The following is an 18,120-nucleotide window of genomic DNA, read 5'->3' as shown; positions in this document are numbered from 1 at the left end:
GAAGTGTTTATTCCTTAAATACCATCGCATTACAGGGCATATTTAGATTTTCAAAACTGTAATTTTCTGCCATTAAATGCATTAGAAAGTGCGAGCATTGGTCTTCTAACCTCAAATCAAAGAGACTTCCTTCTTTACCAAAATATTTTCCTAAAAGGTGTTATATTTTCCACAAAAATAATGAATTAGCTGGTTAATACATCTGAATGCTCAATTTTGTGGCATAACTCAAATAACAAGTAACAAGTGGCACTGCATTTATCGCAGAAGAACAGATTATACAGGCATATATAATGGATGGGTTCATAAAATAAACAAAAATTGCATCGCCTTAAAATTATAAATCCTCTATTATACTGCCAAATTAACCAGAAAATCCTCGTCCTATACGGAAAAGAAATTGGATTAAACCATCAGAATGGCAAACAAAAATTTCCTTCTCAATCCTCGTGCAAAGCCTTCATCAAATACAGTCTGTTAAAGCTCTGTCCTGACACCCTGCAAAACATGCAACAGGAAATGTACGGAGGATTAAACTCAATTGACTAGAGAAGACAATGATATAAGAAATAAAAGTCAGAAACTTCAAATTGGTAACTTCGTATATTTGCTCCTCAAAGATGAAAAAAAAAGTCATCAAAATCTAGTCACATACCCATTGATTTGATTACAGTAGTTGGAAATTTGATTTGTTATGAGGAAGCTCTCCAACCGTGATGGCTCGGGGAGTGGCTTGAAAACGGGATTTGAAGGATCTTCCTCCGGCAAGGGTTCTTCTCCAGCAGCTTTACGAGCCATGTTCTCCGCCCTATTATTACAAAAACAAAATATATAATATACGGAACCAATGACTGAAAACAACGTATAAGCTATCTATTGCAACCGTCAATTTTCATGTGTTCAAAATATTAAAAAAAAATATTAAAATTGTGAATCAAATATGTGAATAACCAAACACTGCTGGATTGCATAATGTTCAGTTGAAAATAAAGTTAAAAATTGTGTTACAATTACCATACATTCATTTATCATTTATTGGATATGGGATATGAGAAAACCACACACTATAAAGCATAAAGCAAAGTATATGATTGATGGTCCAGCCCCCTCCCAAAAGATAAAACAGTAAATCACTATTTTCGAACATAAAATCATTGATCATCATATCATACCCATAGCACATGCAATGGGAGAGATGTGGAGGGAGGGGACCATTGCAAAAATATAATAATTGAGTTTTTTGTCCTTATATTTTGACTCTGTATGATTAGCTGTAAAAGCTTATCACTTCAACCCCAGTTCATTCAAAACTCAGCAAAACTTCTAAGAAATAGAGCAAAAGTACATAGATTGGCCACCAGCTATGTAGCACATTGTAGCTTCCTAAAATGGAAATCTAACATTAAATGGATATGTATGTAGATTTCACATAGTATTCATAAAGAGAATCTAAAACAATTAGAAAACCCATAATCAAAGGCATGGAATCTGAACTAAAACCAAATCATTAGTTAGCAAAAAAAACATCAACTCAAATGTTGACCATATTTTCAAACAACATAGAAGACTAACTGCTAATCTATGCATCCTAGTCAGCCAAAGAAAACCTAATGAAATTATCACCTTGAAGATAATAGTTCAAAGACAAACTCAAACGTACCTTCTCTTTTGAAGCCATGCTTGCTGCTGAGCTTGTTGACGAGATAAGCTCCTATAGTAGAATTGGAACTAAAACAGAAGAAATTTCAGTCATACATTCTAAAACAACAAAACAATCACACACTAAAAGAGGACCTAAAATAACCTTTTGTTGTTCTAGTGACAGGTCATCCATGCATTCTATCAAAAACTCTGTATTCCTCTCCATTAATGAACTGGTTGACAATTGCAAACGATCATAGTCACACTGCAATGGAGCAAAAGCAGATGTAAACATAAAATAAATTTAAAATGACCAAAAGAATCTCTATTAAAAATCATAGTTCACCTGGGTGACTGGAGTATCAGGTTCCAGCTCTGTCATGAAAGCACTGATAAGGGCAGAATTTGAAACTTTGATCTGATATATTAAAAAATATGAAGCATGGCCATCATTAATTAGAAAACAACTAGAAAAATAATTCAAAACTAATTAATACACTTTCATACTAGAAAATATGCAACAAATTATTCATGTTAACGCCAGTAGCATGTCTAGCTCGTTATTAACTGTTGCATTAACAGATACGAAGAAGATTACTATCATTCTAATTCACCAAAACAGATGTATTTTACGATGTTTCAATCAAATTACTTGTTAACATGATTCAGTAAGTATATGAAGAACTATTTGGTCAAACCACCCAAAAAGGAAAGGCAAATTTCAGGAAAAGCTTACCGGTATTTCCTCAAAGATATCCACCCATGATAAGTTCTTCTCCCTCAATCTATTTCACAAGACAGAAAAATGAGAAATCAAATGGTTCAACTTATGGACAACAAGACACCAAGAAAAAATTCATACTTCTCTCCAGTAAAATTATTGCTGCGATAGAGTTCCATGAAAGAGTCAGAAAGCTTCAAGGCCTTCAGAGCTAGGACACCTTGATCAGACCTTGATGGATCATATATTATGCAAACACAACGTCTAATATTCTCCTGAAAACATTGGCAAGTTTGAAACATAATGTCATTCACCGGATTAGATACTGTTGAAAATATTGTCTTCAGCCGAAAGAAAATAAAAAGTGCAGAGGACTGGATCAAAAAAACAAACTTTTCTTTTTAGAATATCAGAAATCACCAGCAGCCATTTTGATAATAAATTTAAGTAAAAGGAAACCTGAACATTGAAAAAGGCATGATATTGACATCATCTGGTTATACACAAACATTGTTTATGTTTGTCATTCTACATACTCCACTCAACCTCCCTTATTAAAAAAAAAACTAATTCTAATTCAAAGCAATATAATGATTGTAAATATAATACAATTTAGCATGTATAAAATTCCCATTGGATTGTAACAGGGGTAACTTTCATCCAACAAATTGTGCCAATATCTGACGCAATTGGTCAAGAATGACATTGTGCCACATTAACACAAATTCATTTCAAATCCTAGGTGGTGCTGGCCATATCCTGCGTTGGCCAGTTGGGCATCATCAATCTATAGTTTCACAGGTTATTATGGTATAGTAATCACCTCCCAATAGTGGCTTCATCAGACCGAAGTAGAATACTCTCGAGAGGTATGTTATTGTAAATATCAAACTATTTGTGAATAATGTCATTTAACCATGAAATCCCAGCTGAAGCAAAAATATGCAAAAAATAAATTAATTGACAAGCATTCATTACCTGGTAATTCATAAAGGTTTCAATAAGCTCCACAGTCTGAAAGGAGCCCAGCAATGTAGATTGGTACCTAGATTCGAAGAATTATCCCATGTGTAGGATAAATGATTACAAAGAAAGAACATCTTGAACCAAAATTCCATCACACTAAAGAAACGACTACAAGCGCATGTATCACGCACGAAAAGTGGCATTTTCATTATACTTACCATCCAACAGTATTGTTGTCTACATTAACCTCCCTGAGGCATCTCATCATTTCCAGCTGGTAATTGGCACCATCAGCTTCTATTTCCTCATCCTCCTCCCTCATCTGCAAATATTAGCAACCAAAACAACGATAAATTTAGGAGGACAACGTTGAAGGTATAAAAAATGAAGAAACGAAAAAGAAAAAGTAAGGCAATATCATACTGGGAAGGGGAAGCAGTTGGTAACTTCAAGAACACTGCCAACATCCAACCCAAGAAGTTGTCCAGTGACCAAAGAAGGCGAGTGATCCTTACAGTGCTTAATTATCTTAAGGATGACCTATTCAACCAAGAGAATATAGCACCAGATTGGTGTCAGTATTTCCTTCACAGCAAATAATTAATGAATATTATCTTACAAAACGAGGACCAGCCACAAAAGCATTACAAACTTCCATGTTCCAACGTTAACCAACAAAGAGGTAAACATATAACACGAATCCTACTACCAGATCTCCATCAGCATAATAAATGTTGCCAATTCAAAATCCATATAATCGGAGAAAACAAGTACAGCTTCGACAGATGCAAGAAACAAAATAAAGCTTAACAATGGACCCTTCAAAATTATTCTCATACATACAAAAGAAAAATTGAACAACAATAGAGCAATTGGAGTTTGGAGAGCATAGAATTGATACCAGTCCTTCAATCTGGACGACTCTAAGAGGCGGCGCAGCCTCCTCCGTGGCGGCGACTTGGAGAAAAGATCTAGTCGTAGCTGCATGGGTAAAACGAGACATCACCGAATGGTGCTCAGTGAGTGAACAAAAAACAAAAAACAAAAAACGAAACAGAAACCCTAATTAGGTGGAGATTGTTGGGAGCGTAAACATACTTGTAGCCATGTTTTGAATCGAAAGAACGAAGAATCTGCGATAGTGTTTGGAGGAGGAAGAAACCCTAACGCCGGAGCAAGAGGAAGGGGTTTTTGCTCAAATAGTCCACAATAAAATTACAATTAGCCCAATTTTGAATATATATATATATATATATATATATATATATATATATATATTTTATTTATTTATTTTTTATTTTTATTTTATTTTATTTTATTTTATTTTTATTTTTTTATCAGCAATTTTGAAAATATATAATAGCGAAATTATGATTTTAGTTAGTTGATTTTGAAGGAAATTAATGTTATCAAATCAATTTTGGTTAAGGTAATTTTAAGTAATTTATATTGGATTGTGTTTTTTATTTTAAATATAAATATATATATATATAAATATATATATATATATATATAAAGGATTTATCATTCAATACAAACTATTTTCATATTTTACTTTTTAATAATATTTTAAATTACAATATAAAATTTATATCTGTAATAATATATAATAGGAATTTTCATTTAACATATACAAATTAATAATATTTTAAAGTAAGAATATAATTACAGTCAAAATAAAATAAAATAAAAATACTAAACTAAATGTTAATATATAAGCATCGTTTGTATTTACAAGTAAAAAAATATTCACAATTTATAACAAGTACATCAACTTTTTTATAAGTTATATGAATGCCAAAACCTCTTCAAATTATATAAGTCTTACAATTTAAATTAAATATTAAAATTATGTTTATATAATGTAAAATATTTAGACTTACTCTTAAGTTTTTTTACCAAGAAGGTTGAAAGAATAACCAAACAATATTGAAAAAATTCTTCAATCTTATTTGTTTTAAATAAAATATCTCATTTCTTCGCTAATTTCTTATAAGAAAAAAAAATGTTCTTCAATTAATATGAATAACAACTTGATAATAAAAAATTGAAATGTAATACTTTTGAATTGATATATCTGACAAAATATTTAAACAATAAATTAAAATTGGAAATGTTTTAAAAAATAACAACTATGTATTTTAATATAATATAACATGTTAGTTATAAAATCACTATAATTATTATATAAACTACGGAAACATATGCGTTCGAGCATATGTACTGTATTTTTTATTTTTTTTGTTATAATTATATATTTGTATTTTTATATATATCAAAATTATATTACTAGTTATTGCTTTTACCAAAAGTTAAAACAACACTTAATTATCATTTTAATTATAATTAATTTTAAAAATATCCTTATATTTAAATCTGAGCATAATTCTTAATAATGATAGTTTAACATAATTTAGAAAATATAGTTTGCATCTTACAAAGTTTATAATATTAAATTAATTTAACTATTACTAACATTCTTAATTAATTTGAAATTAAGTATAAAATTTTCTTTCAAAGTACATAAATCATTCATTTTTTTTTAGCATATTAACATCTTCATAATTATGTGTCCATTTTTCCTTATTATTAAAATTTTACCATACACAACATATTGAATTTTCTTTAGTTCTTAAAATTTTACATAACAATGAATAAAGAAAATATTTATAAACACTGACATATATTATATATTATTGATATAGAAATAAAGTAAATTTGCATGGCAAGTACTAAAGAGAAATAACACAATGTGGTTTTATTGTTGCCTCAGCAAAGAAAAGAAAAAAGATAATATTATTTTCAACTTTTGAATGGCGTGATAGTTACAAGAATTTGTTTTTTTAAGTTAAAAACGAAAAAAAAAATGAATGGACAACTATGTTATTACTTCAACCTCAGTTGATACAGTATTTTTTTGTTATACTAAATATTTAAAAACTAAGTCCACATTATTAAATGACTGGTTCTTTTGTTTTCTAATCTAATTTTATCTTAAAAAACAAGTATTTATATTAAAATACTGATTTTTAAAAGCATTTTTATAAAATTATTTAACTTATTTTATTTAATAAAAAATCTTATCCCAAACTTAAGTTGTACTATAATAATGTGGGTTAAATAATAATTTTTAGAAATTATTTTTATTTATTTATCTTATATATGTTTTTTTTAATACAATATTATATTTTCATAAAGTAATATTTTGTTGTATTCTGGGGAATGTAAAAAAATAAAGATTGTGATGTTAAAAAACAACCAATCCATTTGAGTGACCAAAATACTAAAAAAAATGGAAATGAGTGGGTGGGAGGTTAAGAAACAAATCCAAAAAAATTGGTTATTAAACTAAGCACAAAGGAATTTATATATGTATCTATCATGTATTTCTTATTTTTTATTTCACAAAATGAAATAAACATGTATCAATCACACAATAAATAAGTATTGTATCTACATGTATTTTTCATTTTTTATTTCACAAAATAACATAAACATTTATCACACAATAAATAAATAGTGTATCTACATGTATTTCTTATTTTTTATTTCACAAAATGAAATAGACACACAATAAATAAATATTGTATTTACATTTATTTCTTATTTTTATTATTATTATTATTATTATTATCTATGTATATATATTTATTAAAATAAACTATAAATTTTATATTTATTGATTTTTAAAAATATATAAACTAAAAATCTATATTAACAATGCAAGTTTATAAATAAATGATATCGTTTATTTAAAAATAAAAATGCAGACAAACTCACAAAAACACGTGTATTTTTGCCAGTACATATAATCAAAATATAATAATTTATAAATCATTGTTTGGTTATCCTTATAAGCAGTGAAATTCGGGTGAAAGGTCTTTTCACTTTCAAGTAGTAGAAAATATTAAAAATACAAATTCTAAATAAATTAATATTACCAAATTTTATAATTCTTAATCCATTAGATATTTGAAAAAAACTCAATTTTAGAATACAACTTTATATGATTAGCGATTATTTACATATAAGTAATTAATATTAAAAAGTACAAATTTTAAATAATTAATATTAATAAAAGGAATTTTAAGTTCTATTCTGTAAACATTTTAAAAGATCCAACTTAACAAAAGGAATTTTTAAATTGTGTCTCACTGAGCATTTTATACCTGTATAAGAAAAATAATTCATTTTTAAAAAATGGAAATTCTTAATTAAATAATATTAATAAAAAAATTAATAAACACTTCAAAAGATTTATATGAAAAAAAAATATATTAGATTATGCCTCACTAAATCCTTTACATGTAAAAGGAATGTAATCAATATTTAAATAAATAAATTACTCTTTACACATATTATGAAATGATATTTTAATTAATAAAGGGATACTTTAAAAATTATGATCCATTAAAAATTTGAAAATACTTGACTTAAAATTATGAAATTTTAAGATTATCCCCTCTAATTTTTATACGTACTATGAAAGTAATTAATGTTAAAAAATATAAATTCTAAATGAACTATCGTTAATAAAAATAAGTTTTAATTGTTAATTTCTTAAAACTGAAAAATAAGAATTTTATGAGATTGAATAGTTATTATTATTATCACAAGATATAACTTTTTGTAATTTTATTGTGAAAGTATTTTTCGTTGAAGTATGAAAAAATTTATTGGTGTTTTTTAGGTTTCTTAAAGTTTAGACTGTTATGGTGATTGAATTTTATGGAGTTATACATGATATAAAGTAAACTCAAAAAATAGAATTTAATAATATCAAAAAGTGAAGTTTAACAATATCTAATATAGACGATATAAAAGAAACTAAAAAAAAAAATTTAATAATTTCTTAATAATTTCTAATTTGAATGTGATTCTATTTTATATATATGATTTCTCATTCTATACAAACTATTCATATTTTACTTTCTAATAATACTTTTAAATTACAATATAAAATTTATGTCTGTAATAATATGTAATAGGATTTTTCATTTAACATATACAAATTAATAAGAATATAGTTACAGTAAATATAAAATAACTAAAATAAATGTTAATATATAGGCATCATCAATATTTATAATCTATGACTATAAGGAAAATTTATTTTTATAACTACTATGTAACTATAATTGTTTTATCAATATAATTTATTTTATTAGTAGTAAAAACACAGAGGTCTGTTAATATTTTTATTATATTTATATATTTATGTTTAATATTAAAAATTAAATAAACAATGATCATACTTATATTATTAATATAAATTTATAATTTATATTTAAAAAAAATAATATATATATATATATATAATTTATAATTGATTTTAATCAATAAAAAGTATCTATATATATGATAATAATAAAAATTAAATGTATATACCATGTTTATTTCATTTTGTGAAATGTATCAATCTAGTACAAAGTTTGTACCATGGGTTCTCTAAAGTCCATTAATAATTTTTTCTCATAAATTCTTGAACATGATTGATACCTGTAAGGTACAACTTTAATTTAGTTTTCTGTATTAGTCACATTGTTTTATCTAATTTTTAATGTAAAATAAGATTATTTTGTCACTTTTTTCATTTTCAGGTTTATTTTTGTAATTATGTCTTCACATGTTTACATTTTTTATTAAAATATTTCCATTATTTTACAAACATGTGAATAAAATACATTATTTTTAATAAAAAATAGGGTTACTTTAATAAAAGTTTAAATATTATAAACAAAGGGTCTGATATATTTATGTCTTATCATATAAATAATTAACAAAATATTTCATCTAATATTTAAGGAGAATAATAAGTTCAATAAAAACTTTGAATATCTTAATTTATGACGTTATTTTAAATTATCTAAATATTCATCTATTGGTAAATACTTTTCATAGTTTATACAATTAAATTGTAATTTCTCAAACACATAGATTCATACATTAATATAATCTCAACTCCTTGCAATAAAATCAAATTTTTTAAAAATAATAATAAAATATATAATTATTTTTCTTTTATCCATATTCATCGAAAAAAATTATTTTTAATTTATTTTAATTCTTATTTTATATGTATTCATTCAAGTTATAAAGGATGATCTTTAAAATAAGACAATAATCAAAGCAATAACCTGAAATAAGTATATATATATATATATATATATATATATATATATGACAAAAATATAAATTAACAAAAATGACATGGAGATATATTAAACTACACAAATATAAATAAATAAGGAATACCCTTACATAAGATTAAATGACATAATTATATATTAATAATCAAGACCAGTTTGTAACTAAAAATAAATTAAATAATATAAATACAAACAAATAAATAAAACTGAAAAGTAAATAATATAATTATAAATTAATAGATATCTGTGCATAATTAAATATTAAATTACATAATTAAAAATTAATAATTTAAACATTAAATGATATAGTTATAAATTAATAAACAAGTAATTGAAAATTAAATGACATAATTATGAATTAATAACATTTTTTTAAAATTATGATTACATTCATTCAACGTATAGATAACATTCTATCTTATCTTATCTTCTTATTTGTTTTATTTTTTGTAAAAGATTCCTTTAAATAGTTTTTTATTATTTATTATTATCATTATTTTCATTTTATTTATGTCCCAGTATCTTTTAAAAACTATTTGATTTGTTTTACAATGCTCAAGTTTTTTTAAATACAATATGAAATACTTTTAAAATATAATTTTAATCTTATTTAAAAAAAACAATAAAATTATTCAGAATTAGGAATGTTACCAGAAATATAATATAATTAAGTAAATTTAATTACCACATTAGATTAAGGAAAATAATTTAAAACTTTTATGAAAAACAATTCCAAATTTAATTACAAAATTGATTACAGATTAGACTGTCCACTTTATATTTTGAAAATTTGTAATATATATATTTTATTTAATTAAACTAATTCAATAAATTTGAGGAATAAAATGTTAAAGTTATATATGAATATAACATTTAATGTTATTGTCGCAGGATTTATATGGATTTATAAGTGTAACTTTTTTTCTGTCACATGTATACAAGTTAGTACATTATTATTAATTATTACTACTATACATAGGTACGAAAGTTGTCTCTAAAATTGTACGAATTTTGCATCCATTATTATTTTTATTGAATAAATTTGTCTAAATTTTATAAAATATATATTAATTTTTTTCGTATTTACAATGGTTGAATTAATGTAATTAACAATTAAAAGTCTAGTTTTTTCAATTAAATTAAAATGTTCTTACAAAATATAAAACAAATAGAGATTACTCAAAACAAATTTAATATGCCTTTATTGCGGTTTTCAGTTTTAGTAATATAAAAATGAGTTACGACAAACCTAAGTAAACCTAAATGTACCTATATGGATATTGGGGGCTGAGTAATGTTGCTCCACGTCGATACACGATGTTTATTTCATTTTTGGTTGTCCTATTCTTCAAGTCTCATTTTCTCTTCGCGTGTCTTGGTCGGCCGGTGAGGGTACCTGCGATTGCACTCCGACGCTCAAGTTAACGATGATGCTTAGTGAGAATTCTCAAATAATCTGAAAAACGTACATTTTTCTCTTTTCAAAAGTCCCTTTAGTAGGTTGACTTGGACCTTGGTCATGTGGACCAACCCACCGACCAGTTGGTGGCTAGAGACAAACTTAGTGGTCTCTGGTTGTGCTTGGTGGTTTTCTGAAATCCAGGAAGAACTCAATGAGAACGTGCTTGACTTATTCAGCAGGAATTATAACTACTCATTCCACGTGTAATCACGTTCTTTATTTAATTAAATTTATTTAATGTACAACCGTCGGTGGTACACTAAGATAACATAATTAATTAAATTAATTATATTTAACTAACATACATATTTTAAATTAAGACGTATGCAAGACATTATAGACCGAACATAAAATAAATGTAATATCTAAAATTAGAATACGAATTTATATACTATATAATATAACTATAAATTATGTATATTAAAAATAAAGATTTATATATATAAATATATTTTCTATTTTTTTAAACAAAATTTTTATAATCATAATAAAAAAGTTATATAATAAATTTAAATTTAAAAAATTTAATGTATTTATTTTTTTAAAATTATATTAAAATCATGTTAAAATTGTAAACATCAATAAATAATTTTTGAATTAAACTATAAAACATTCAACGTCAAATCAACAACCTTAGACAAAAACCTATACGAAACAGAAATTAATGAAGGTGAAAAAATTCAACGGTGGGTCAAACGAAAGGAAACATGATGATTGTGAAAGACACAGGTTTAATTGAAATTAGTAAGAATCAGACATTTTTTTTTACCTTAAAAAGTTGTTTTATGCCACGCCACGCAACACAAAGCCGATTTGTTCACGCAACATGACCCCATTGTTATCTCTTTCTTTCACCCACCAAACTACACTCCAACACTATATAATATACTATTCTTCTTCTTCTCTCTCTCTCTCTCTCTCTCTGTTTCTTCTGCTATCGTTTTTCTCTCTTCTCCATTGGAACCTTCCTTCGCTCTCTCCGATTCCAATGGATTCTTCTTCTGCTTCGATCTCTCACTTCCGACTCTCTGCGAATTCGTTCCTCTCTCGATACGAGCCGCTTGCTCTGCTTCTCGTTCCTCTCCTCTCTCTCCTCATCGCTCACTCGCTTCGCTCCTTCTTACGCCGTCTCTCCGAGAAAGGACTCAAAGCCACGCTCCTAGGGTTTATCATGAACGCCGTCAAGTACAAAACACCACTCCATGCAATGCTATATCTCGCATTAGTATTAATATTCATGCATATCATATATTGCTCGATTACTCTTTTTCTGTATGGTTTTAATTAATCTAATGTGTGATCCGTGGTTCAATTCGCAGATTGGTTCCTGGCGTGAAGCGGTACATAGACGCCGAAAAACAGAAGGTTCGGTCTCGTGTGATTCTGTTGAATTCGATTCGATTGGGCTTTGGTTTGGTTTGGCTTTTGTCTTGTGTATGGAGTTAACTTCGCATGCATGCGCGTTGTTTCTTTCATCGAGCTCTGGTTTTGTTTGTTGTGATTTTAGTGGCAGTGAGTTTAGTTTCATTAGATGTTTTTTCGCTTTGCATGTTCCTTTTTTAGATTAGTGGTTAGTCCAGCTTTTGTGGTTTTGAGATTGCGAAACTTTATGAGATTGGAGAATTTTGTATCAGTCCTTGCTGTTTTGATTACGAGGCCCATTTAGGTGTATGTGTTATCAAGAATTGTATTATTATACTACAATGGCGAAATGGAAGAGAAAAGTGGTAACTTTAGTGAGGGTAAGGGATACTTAAGGAATTGAGTTTTAAAAACGGTTCAATGCTTTCCACTCCATATCTCCCTGCGATGAGATATCACCGCAAAATTGGATATGTTATGTCATAGTTTCTGTACTTTTAGTTTGTTGTCCTCTTAAAATTTGGGATGGAAATGTTTTTTCATGAGAACTTTGTGGCTTTAACTTCATTCTTGGGGTCAGTTTGGTATGGGGGTAAAATGGAGGTGAAAGAAGTTCATGAATATGTTTCATTAGCAAAATTGTATTGAGAACTAATCTGTGAGTTTAGTGTGCATGAGGCAAAGAAACCGCTTGAGTTTGTCCAGTGTCATTATATGTCAAATCCAAACACAGATTTCAATTTATGCCACCTCAAGTGGTACATGTATACTCTGTTTTAACAAATTTCTGCTCTTTTTAAATCATGAATCATCATCATTGGTAACTGATTTACTTATTAATCTGGTCATTGAACTTAGGTTGTGGATAAGTTGCAATCTGATAGCCAATCTAAAAGAGTAGGTTGGAATACTGAGTTGCCAAGCACAGGATTAGGGACGTCTGTCCTTGAGAAAATGAGAGAGGAAAAAAATAATGATCCGGTCTGGCAAGGCAAATGCTCCGGTACAGTGTATGTTAGTAATTTTGGTAAAATATTAAATTCTGAGCGTTTGTTCTTGGGATGCTTCGGTACAGTGTATGTTAGTAATACTTAGTCTGACGAATTCTGTATTCTTTTAATATATTTATTGTTTATTTCTTGCAGCTACATTGGAGGAAGTGAATCTGATGGACATTTTTCTGTGATAAATGAGGCATGTTCAATGTTAGTAAGACACTACAGAGTTTTCAGTTGTATTTTATGTTTGTGTTAATATGAATGTTTAATACACCGATTGACAATTGTCATTTACTTTTATATTCTTGTAGATGGATTTCTGCATAGACCAGTGGTTGTGTAATTGATTAAAATTTCTGTATAACTACTCCAGATACCTCAGTTTATTTGCTTTAGGAGTTGGGAGAGCATCCCACTGTTGAGTTCCATTATCAGTTTATGTATTTTTTTTCCTCAACGTCAATATGGCTTCTGACTCTGATCTACGCATTATAGGAAGTTTTCCTAATTGTTCGAACTTGAAAAATATTTAAAGCATGCTTATGGTTAATACTTCCAGTTTTGCCACTCAGAACTAAACATGATTCCTCTTTGCTACTCAGATCATTACATGATTAGGTCATAATCTGGACTAGTTCTATCTATTTTGAGTCTCATCGACAAGTTTCAAAATAAGTTTTGGCATCAATTATTGTTGAGGCATACAATTTACTTGCAGTGTAGAATATTTTGCTTCCAATTGAAATTTGTGATATTTTTTTAAGGTCATAGTCATGCCCATTAGCTTGGTTGCTGATATTGCTGTATGCATGTATTGAAATGGCATTCAGGTTTGCACATACCAATCCCCTGCATTTGGATGTATTCAAGAGTGTTGCTCGCTTTGAAGCAGAGGTGGTTGCAATGACAGCGGCACTTCTTGGAAGTAAGGAAATTAGTTCTGGAGGACAAATATGTGGCAACATGACATCAGGCGGGACTGAAAGTATATTATTAGCTGTCAAATCATCTCGTGACTATATGAAATCTAAGAAAGGAATTACAAGACCTGAAATGTATGTCACCAATAATGCATGATTATATATTTGTTAAATTATCATTTTTAATGTATTTTTGAATTACCAAATTATAGGATTATTCCCTTGTCTGGACACTCAGCATATGACAAGGCCGCACAGTATTTTAATATCAAACTATGGCGTGCACCAGTTGACAAGAATTTTAAAGCAGATGTGAAAGCGATTCGACGCCATATCAACAAAAATACCATCTTGGTATGAAGTTTTTTTTTTCTTATTTAAAAGATTCAGAATTCTTGCTACAGGATTTTATACGGTATGCAGACTGCTAATATATTAAATTCTTATTGCCAAATGAAACTGACTGTCATGATAAACCAGATTGTTGGATCTGCTCCTGGGTTTCCTCATGGAATAATTGACCCCATCGAAGTAAGTTTTTTCATCTAATGCTGAAAAAGAATGTAAGTTCAACTTTCTTTCAATTACAGAATGCATAAAATTTGCCAATTTCTTCCGTAGGAACTTGGTCATCTGGCATCAAGCTTTGGTATTTGTTTCCATGTGGACCTTTGCCTTGGTGGCTTTGTATTACCATTTGCTCGTGAGCTTGGGTATAGTTGGCATGACTTATTTTATATTACTGAACCATCATTCAGTGTTGTGTCTTACCTTTGCCTTGATTTTTACCTTTGTATCTGATCTTTGGCACTGAACCCATCAATTTATTAGGCATTTTCTTCTTTTTCAAGTCTTTGGGGTTATGTTGTTAGTGTGGTATTCTATTCAACTTCTCTTGGGCATGGGTTAATGTTTTGATGATTATATTAATTGGATAACACATCCAATCACCCTACCCACACAAAATGGGGAAAGAGGCTCTGTTATATTGGAAATTATATGTAGCCCTTGTTGTAAATTGTTTTTAGTACTGATGTAATTCATGTTCAACCTTTTCTTTCCCAGGTACCCCATTCCACCTTTCGATTTTTCTGTTAAAGGGGTTTCTTCAATATCAGTGGATGTACATAAATATGGTTTAGCTCCCAAAGGAACAAGTGTAGTTCTTTATAGAAACCATGAAATCAGAAAGGTAAGGCAATGCTTTACTCAAAATGCTTATGGCAGTAACTGATAAATTATTTGTAGTCTTTTTAGTTTATACCTGAATTGTAAATTCGTTACTTAATATTTTTACTATTAATTTGTGCAAATTTTCTGGAAACATCTCACAGAATATGACATCTTCTAATGTTCAGAAAGTATACTTTGTTTCAAAAAAAAAATTCTTTCCTTGAGTTGATATCTATCAATATTCAATACTATGAAAATAGCAATTAGCATATCATATTTGATTATTGGTGTTTCTACCTCAAACTCAAGTTTTTTTCTGGTCAAAGGGTCATTTTACAGATGATATGCTGCATCCTAGAATCTGACTTATCATTTCTCTCGGCTTTTGCTCATAGCATGATGGACATTCTAGGCCATACATGCAAATGATCTCATTTCAATAGTTCTCCATCTCTTTCTCTTCCTTAGGAAATCATGAAGAGTTGGTAGATGAAATAATCTTGCATTTCTTCTTACTTAAGGATATTAGAGAAAAAACTTTCCTTTTCTGAATACAATTATAGAGACAGGAGATAGAAGAGGAATTGTATAACAGGGCAAGTCCTTTGGCTCATAAACATTAAAGCAATTATCAATAACTGAAATTCAAGTACGCCATTTTTCATATGGATATTCTTTAAAATCACCCCTCCCATAGTGCATCTCGTATACAAATTTTATTGGAATTAAAACAATTTCAAGTTTACAGACCTTGTGAACATATGAAATTTCATTTGTAGGAAAGCGTATAAACAAAAGGTATTTGTGTTGTTTGTGTGGGACAGCTCACTGATTGTGCAAGGAGAAAACTATTTAAGAAAGTGTAAACCATCTTTTTTGCAACGTAAAGTAGCTGTTTGACCATGTGGGCTTATCTCATGGCTGTTGTCATGTTAGCTTCTATTCTAATAATTGAAAAGACTGTGCTAGGTAAATGTGGCACGTTCTATAGGTTTTGTTTTTCCTGTGTTCCTAGTTGTTGTATGGATAACTTCCTCTCCCTTTACTTGTATTTTCCTCTTTTCTATCTAATATCATTTTTTTTCTATTAAAAAAAGAAAAAGTTCTATAAATATATTGCAGTGCTCTTTTATCTGTATTCCTCCTCCCCTCCCTTTCATTTCTATTATATCGATTACCTTCTCTACAACATGCCTTTCTATTATTGGAAAATTGGTTGATGATTTACTTATAGCTGATTACTAATGCATTTTCTTTGTCTTCTGGACTCTACAGAATCAATTTGTTGCCGGTAAGTTTACTATTTGATTCTGATTAATGTTATAATTGGGGTTATTTTTGTGATGTGCTTGTGCATGTGTACAACCTGCAAGAAAAGGGAAAGATGATAGGTAGTGACATAAACGCCAGACAAAAAGCTAGTCTTTAATTTTTTGGTCATGGATAGTGGGGCTAGACATGTATCTTTCTGGGGAAATCTTTTTGTCTCTTACTTGGAATAATTCCCTCACTGTTTTCTCACTAATTAGTGTCAAATTTGTCAATGTCACAGTTACTGAGTGGTCTGGTGGGTTGTATGTGTCTCCAACCATAGCTGGAAGCAGGCCAGGAAGTCTAATTGCGGGTGCGTGGGCAGCAATGATTTCTCTGGGGAAAGAAGGTTACTGTCCACAACCTCTCTGTTCTGCTTCGACATAATAATTTGATTTCCCTTTCTGCTAACTCTGATCAAAATGTTTGATGTACGACCAATTTCTGGTGTGTTGTGTCCTTCAGGTTACTTGAAAAATACAAAAGCAATTATGGAAGGGTCAAGAAGAATACGGAAAGGGTGAGATACTGTGTTTCTTTCTTTCTGAATCTACTCTCATGTTGATAAAAGTTTTGAATGTAGTACTAATGATTATGTTATATCTGCAGCATAGAGGAGATTGCTGAGTTGTTTATTGTTGGAAAACCCGACATGACAATCGTGGCTTTGGGATCTGATGTTGTGGATATATTTGAAGTCAATGATGTTATGTCATCCAAAGGGTGGCATTTGAATGCATTACAGAGACCAAATAGGTAGGGCTTGAGATTGGGGTGGAGTGGGGGCACTGTCCATATTCTTCCATCATTAATTTGCTTAGTACATACATGTTATGTTGTTCACTTTGAAGAAACTGAAGATATTTTCATGTGTGTTTGAATCAGCATCCACATCTGTGTTACACTACAACATGTTCCAATTGTTGAAGACTTTCTCAATGATTTGAAGGAATCTGTGAAAACTGTAAGTTGCTTAGTTCTATGGAATCCCAGTAAAAAAAATTGGAGTTGGAGGGTGGTTGCAGAGAAGATGATGGACTTGGATGGGTGTTGATTTAACAGTTCACTGGTTGATAATACAATACAATATAGGATTTTGTATTTTGTGTTTCACTCTTTTCTTCCTTTCCAATTTCAGGTGAAAGAAAATCCAGGTCCAATAAGTGGAGGGCTAGCACCTATATATGGAGCCGCAGGGAAGATGCCAGATAGAGGCATGGTCCAGGAATTGCTGGTAGATTATATGGATGGTACCTGCTAATGCCATTCAACATTTGTTCCAGATTTTTCAGGCAAAATCTACTGTAGTGGACCTTAATAATATATCTATTTTATTCTGTATTCTTTCATATTTATGCTCAATTTAAAATGCTCAATTTAAATGAAAATAAAATACATTTAGGAACATTTGTTTCAA

General features: G+C 28.8%; 2 protein-coding genes across 4 annotated transcripts; one reads left to right on the top strand and one right to left on the bottom strand.

Annotated features, from left to right (window-relative positions):
- Positions 1-233: 233 nt before the first annotated feature.
- On the bottom strand, positions 234-4,558 carry TIF3H1 (translation initiation factor 3 subunit H1). The gene is made up of 12 exons (XM_068628593.2): positions 4,427-4,558; positions 4,230-4,309; positions 3,752-3,868; positions 3,547-3,650; positions 3,341-3,407; positions 2,504-2,637; positions 2,378-2,426; positions 1,988-2,059; positions 1,805-1,906; positions 1,661-1,728; positions 656-808; positions 234-498 (listed from the first exon to the last, which is right to left on the bottom strand). The coding sequence occupies exons 1-12, from the start codon at positions 4,434-4,436 to the stop codon at positions 441-443; spliced, it is 1,014 nt and encodes a 337-aa protein (XP_068484694.1). The 5' UTR covers positions 4,437-4,558; the 3' UTR covers positions 234-440.
- Positions 4,559-11,773: 7,215 nt separating this feature from the next.
- Positions 11,774-18,120, top strand: DPL1 (dihydrosphingosine phosphate lyase). 3 transcript variants are annotated; one of them, XM_068629930.2, is made up of 15 exons: positions 11,774-12,124; positions 12,259-12,304; positions 13,160-13,304; positions 13,447-13,506; positions 14,130-14,354; positions 14,432-14,573; positions 14,700-14,750; positions 14,841-14,932; positions 15,285-15,411; positions 16,668-16,683; positions 16,945-17,052; positions 17,169-17,223; positions 17,313-17,459; positions 17,589-17,667; positions 17,842-18,120. In XM_068629930.2, the coding sequence occupies exons 3-15, from the start codon at positions 13,297-13,299 to the stop codon at positions 17,962-17,964; spliced, it is 1,233 nt and encodes a 410-aa protein (XP_068486031.1). In that variant the 5' UTR covers positions 11,774-12,124; positions 12,259-12,304; positions 13,160-13,296; the 3' UTR covers positions 17,965-18,120. The 3 variants fall into 3 exon arrangements, with proteins under 3 accessions (XP_068486031.1, XP_068486030.1, XP_068486029.1); XM_068629929.2 differs by having other exon boundaries at positions 11,810-12,124; positions 13,160-13,311; XM_068629928.2 differs by having other exon boundaries at positions 11,827-12,124; positions 13,160-13,377.

The sequence above is a fragment of the Phaseolus vulgaris genome, chromosome 8 (assembly GCF_051622355.1).
Source record: "Phaseolus vulgaris cultivar YP4 chromosome 8, ASM5162235v1, whole genome shotgun sequence".
NCBI classification, from domain to species: Eukaryota; Viridiplantae; Streptophyta; class Magnoliopsida; order Fabales; family Fabaceae; genus Phaseolus; species Phaseolus vulgaris.
Note: the sequence above shows the minus strand (reverse complement) of the source record. Positions and strands in the feature narration are given on the sequence as shown.